Source organism: Onthophagus taurus, chromosome 11 (genome assembly GCF_036711975.1).
Source record: "Onthophagus taurus isolate NC chromosome 11, IU_Otau_3.0, whole genome shotgun sequence".
NCBI lineage: Eukaryota > Metazoa > Arthropoda > Insecta > Coleoptera > Scarabaeidae > Onthophagus > Onthophagus taurus.
In genome coordinates, this window is record NC_091976.1 from 11960515 (window position 1) to 11965798 (window position 5284).

Sequence of the window (5284 nt, forward strand, 5' to 3'; positions counted from 1 at the left end):
TGAAATTTTCACCATAGCGACAGTTCAAAATACTAATCCCAGGACTTACCTTATTAAAGATGGTAGAGGAGAACCCATTCTTGGAGCATTTTACGACGAAGAATTACAACGTGTGAAACACCCGGATGTATTTTTAATTGAAAAAGTTCTTCGTCGAAAAGGAAATAAAGTCCGAGTGAAATGGTTGGGAATGGATAGCTCTCATAATTCTTGGATTGCAAAAAAGGATGTATTATAATTTTTACACTAAGAAAATAAAAAACTTTTTTTTAATTTCGTTGATTTTATTTCAAGTAACCTTTTTAACAACCTACTTTCTACTTTATATACAAGTTTTGTGATACAAGCAAGTATTTTTTTTTTTTTACAAATTAACTGATCGCAATTTAACTAGCATACATGTTTACGTTTAACAACTCCAATAAGTTGTCCAAAAGATCTTCCCTGCGTAGATCTTCAATAAGATAGTTTCCCCAAGCTAACGTATGACATCCATCCTCCATCACGTAACGTTTATCGTCATGTGCAGAGAGCGCCACTTTATTCTTTAGTTCTGTATACATCGTGTGATAGGAGGAGCGAAAGACATACATCTTTTTTCGCACAGAACCTCCATCTTCGATAATCCGTTTATATTCTGAAACACTTAAGTTTTTATCGATAACATACTTTTTCACACCCTTGGCACGCTTGACAACTCCTTCCAAAGTGTTAATACAATAAGCTTTAGCTCCTGTACCATAAAACGATGTTAATATCGTATTTGGGTACTCATCTTTCATTTTTCCAACTATCGGCGGCCCTGGAGGAATATTATGTCTGTTGTTTAACTTGTAATTAGAGGTATCGAACATCTCTATATTTTCTTTGATATCCTGGTATACATTCTCAGTAAATATTTCGAGAATTAACGAATCCGTATCTGTATATAACAATAATACGTTTTCACCATATTTCTCTTTTAAAAAATTATAAAAAAAGTTATAAATGACCGCTTTCGACAATTCCAGTACGCTAAACCCTACATACAGAGGTTTGTTATATTTGACCTCCACCTTCTGCATTTCAATGGCTGCCAAATTATGGCAGAAAATTTTCGATGACTTGAAAGTCGGCTTTGCGATAAGAGCTTCTGCACCGGGTCTCCTGTAACGATTCTCCCAATGTGACACTAATCGTATATCGACTCTATTTTCAACATTTTCCATCGTTTTCCCATACACGATATTATTCATTTGTTTATAATGATTTTTCCCAAATTCATTCGTAGCATTCATTCGTTTCTCAGAGTTAAAATCGATATATGGTTTCATCCACGGCGATTGTTGAAATTGCAATGCACGGTGTATTTTGGTTAGCTTAAGACCTTTTTTCACACATTCACGTAGGTTTACATAGTGAATTATGTATTTCGATTTATTTTGTAAGTTCGCAATCAACTTAGGATGCTTCGATCCGGGAGCGATTATGTTTTCGGGACAAAACGGTAGATCATCATGCTGGTTGTGTAACCTTTCGGGATACTCCAAATCCACTTCAAAGACATAACCAAGGTGTTCATCATCTAAACACTCCACATCTATATCTGCTATTTCTTGGTTCGACAACCATCGAAAACCGCCTGTTGGTAATTTACAACTCATTGCATACCCATACAAATTGGTAGCGTCCAAGTATAGAATATATGATGATGGTTTTTCCGGGTTAAAATCGTCAAGGAACTTGTTGTTTGCTATTGCAGATCGTTTTACACACATACAGAGACCGCCTCTAATTCCTTTCTTAAAAAAGTGTAACATGTCAATGTCTGATAACAATTCTAATTTTACACCTGTCATTTTTAACAGAGCATCCCACCCAAACCCGGGCGCAGTATAATAATGGCAAGGATCCAGATTGTAATTCTCCAAAGATATTGTCCTGAAATTTTCAAAGACGTCAGTCAACATTAACACATCTGACGTCAAATACAGGTCACTGTATTCTCCCAACGTTGTACACTTAAATTTATTCCATACAGTCTGTGCTCTAGAGTATTGTTCCTTTGAAATATTACTTGAACTCAATATGTCGTAAAACTGTGTATGATCAGGCAATTTACTATACTCCAACTTTTCAAACGAATCTACGAACGAATATGGAAATACACCTTTCTGGCGCATCAATCTAAATTCTTCAGAGTCTTTGAATTTTTTTTTCACTTCCACACAATCCTTATCATCCAAATATGAAACCAACTTTTCCAAAGAACTCGCCATAAATCTAAAAGAGTCGACGAATCTTATTTTCATAAACACTTTGCGTTTCTTTCCCTTGTTATCGGTTGTTTCTCCGACAACTATTTTTTTGGAAAAAGAAATATATTTTTCTTTGTTTTGTGCTATCACCTCTACTTCCTCCTTGTTTAGGGCAATACTTTTCACAAACATGTGGGCATCGTAATTCGACAGGTTGTGGAAAAACACAGGGATAAACATCGGTAATTTATAATTTATATTGCAGACGGAATGCGCAGGACCCCTATACAATCCTGTCAAGTGATCGTGATCACACACTTTCTCTTCTTTGTTTATTGGTTTATCACAAATGTGACATACGGAACTCAGTTCATGTACAAATTGGTCCAGACAGCTTAGCGGTATCATATCCTTTGTTTGCCTCAAATGTTGTTTATAGATCTCTATTACATCCTTCTCCAATCTTATAATAAATTCCAGAGCAGCGTTTCGCCCTCGGTATATTCGGAATTTCGATAAGTTATCATCGTAAGCACACTTAATGTAGTACGCAAACGCGTATGGTTCGTGTTCAAAACATCGGGCCGTATATGGTTTATTATCATCGTAAACTTTTCCTTCTTCGGGCGTTAAGGGTTTCAGAATCGCCTCGAAATCGGCGTACACCACAAACGGAACTTTCATTTTTTTTTCAAATCCTTCAAATTGTAAAACATTTTCCTTTTCTAGATGTCCGAACTTATTCACTTTTATTTGTTCGCTTGGTACTGTTGCTTTCACTTTTTTACAGTCATCCATCTGATGTCGTACCAACTTGTCTTCAGTTGAAAAGTATTGCAAACAACCCTCACAAATATATCTTTGATGTTCATGAGTCGATGATTGTGTATTTATCAGTCGAGATAAGTTTTTTATCCAACAATAGTGGTTATTCCCGAAATTGTCGCTGACTACTAATAAGTTTACATGACGCTCCCGTTTCTGTTTACATATACATACAGTTACAATATCATCTACCATTTTCTCTCCATTATACCAAGAATTTATACCATAGACGTTAATTGAAATGTTATTTTCTTCCTCAAATTTTGGTATGTCTCTGATGGGTACTGGGAATGTTACGCAGTCAAACTTTAATTCTGTTTCCCTATAATCTGGGTATGATGATATTCTTTGCGGTAAACCTGTGGGTTGGTACAGCGCGGATATCAGTGCCCAAGCAAAGCACTTATTATCGTTATTTTGCACGTTTATTACCGCTCTCTTCCCTTTTATGGATGTCGGTAAGTCGATGTAGCTCGATGCTCTTGTAGGATTAAACTTGTTACAGTTCACTTCAAGATATAATATTTCCAACAAGGTCCAACCTGCAGTATTAACGCCTTTAGTTTCGCATTTTACTACTTTTCTATTCTTATACTCTTACCTGAGTCCCGTTCTTGGAATTCCGACATTTTCACCATAATCTCGTCCATAAAGTCCTCGTATGTTTGGTACAAGTCTACGGCTACTGTTATAATTTTATTTTTTGTGTTGAATGATTTGATTTCCACTTCTTCCTTCGTATTTATGAAATACAATCCAAAAATTTCCGTATTCACTTTTAAACTACCATTTACATTCCTCACGGACTGTATCAAACTGATAACTTTTTCTCTAATTCGGTTACTGAATTCCTTCATGTCTACGTACTTCCGTTCATGATCGCTCACTCTAAAACTACATATTTTATCTCCAAATATCGAATCTATTTTTTCTACACCATCATCTATTATTACGAAGGCTTTCTGTTTATGTTTGTTGCTGCGCAGATGTGAGGAATAACATTGTCTGGTTACGTGTTCATCACATATTTCACACACTATAACATCTCCTTGTTGATCCTCTTCCACCTTTCGACGTTTCCCAATACATGCTGTGCGTTGATGTCTCACAAGATTATCTGGTCTAGTAAACTCTTTGTAACACACGTCGCAGGTCAACATGTTCACAACACTCTTACTTCAATACTGTTGAACACGATTTTCTATCTGCTATTTAAAGCATACCTCCTCCGAAGTGGGGTTTTCAATGAACTCACGTCGTGTAACCTTCATTTCAGGTCACGTACAAGGTCAATGTCATGGTCACAATTAAGGTTGACTTCAAGGTCTCCGTTGAGGTCAAAGTAAAGGTCATTGTTCAGGTCAAGGTTACTGATCAAGGTCATGGTCACTAAACGTGATCTTGACCTGAGGTGAGCTCAAAGTAAAGGTCATTGTTTAGGTCTAGGTTACTGGTCAACGACCCCCTTTGCAATAGCCGATTCTGGAACCTCCTCCCAGAACCTCAGGGCAAGGTCAAGGTCATGGTCACTCAACGTGACCTTGGCCTTGACCTTGACCTGAGGTTCTGAGAGGAGGTTCTAGAATCGGCTTTTATCTACTACTTATGGTCAACAGAATTATCGGAACCAAAAGTGATAGAAAGTTCAAACATGCCTCAGAACGGCGTATAACGTCATAATATAACGTTTTGGGCACATTTTGTTTTTTATCTCCAACATGCTCCAATGTGACATTTGGCATCCAAATATTACATATATGGTCGACAAAATAACCGGAACCAAAAGTGATAGAAAATTCAAACATGTCTCAGAACGGCGTATAACGTCATAATATCACGTTTTGGGCACATTTTGTTTTTTATCTCCAACATGCTCCAAGATGTCATTTGGCGCCTGAATATCACAAATATGGTCAACAGAATTATCGGAACCAAAAGTGATAGAAAGTTCAAACATGTCTCAGAACGGCGTATAACGTCATAATATAGCGTTTTGGACACATTTTGTTTTTTATCTCCAACATGCTCCTATGTGACATTTGGCATCCAAATATCACATATATGGTCGACAGAATTACCGGAACCAAAAGTGATAGAAAGTTCAAACATGTCGCAGAACGGCGTATAACGTCATAATATCACGTTTTGGGCACATTTTGTTTTTTATCTCCAACATGCTCCAATATGTTATTTGGCCCCTGAATATCACAAATATGGTCAAC

General features: G+C 36.8%; 1 protein-coding gene across 1 annotated transcript; it reads right to left on the reverse strand.

The window, feature by feature from the left end:
• Nucleotides 1-386: 386 nt before the first annotated feature.
• Nucleotides 387-4662, reverse strand: LOC139432108 (uncharacterized). The gene is made up of 2 exons (XM_071200451.1): nucleotides 3664-4662; nucleotides 387-3604 (listed from the first exon to the last, which is right to left on the reverse strand). Exons 1-2 carry the CDS (start codon nucleotides 4220-4222, stop codon nucleotides 387-389), a joined length of 3777 nt encoding a protein of 1258 aa, XP_071056552.1. The 5' UTR covers nucleotides 4223-4662.
• Nucleotides 4663-5284: the final 622 nt, after the last annotated feature.

Bases quoted from the DNA above. Each gene is read 5' to 3' on its own strand.
- LOC139432108 (XM_071200451.1), bottom strand. From the start codon at position 4,222: ATGTTGACCTGCGACGTGTGTTACAAAGAGTTTACTAGACCAGATAAT. The intron at 3,605-3,663 runs GTAAGAGTATAA...TTAATACTGCAG, and splicing joins ATTCCAAGAACGGGACTCAG to GTTGGACCTTGTTGGAAATA.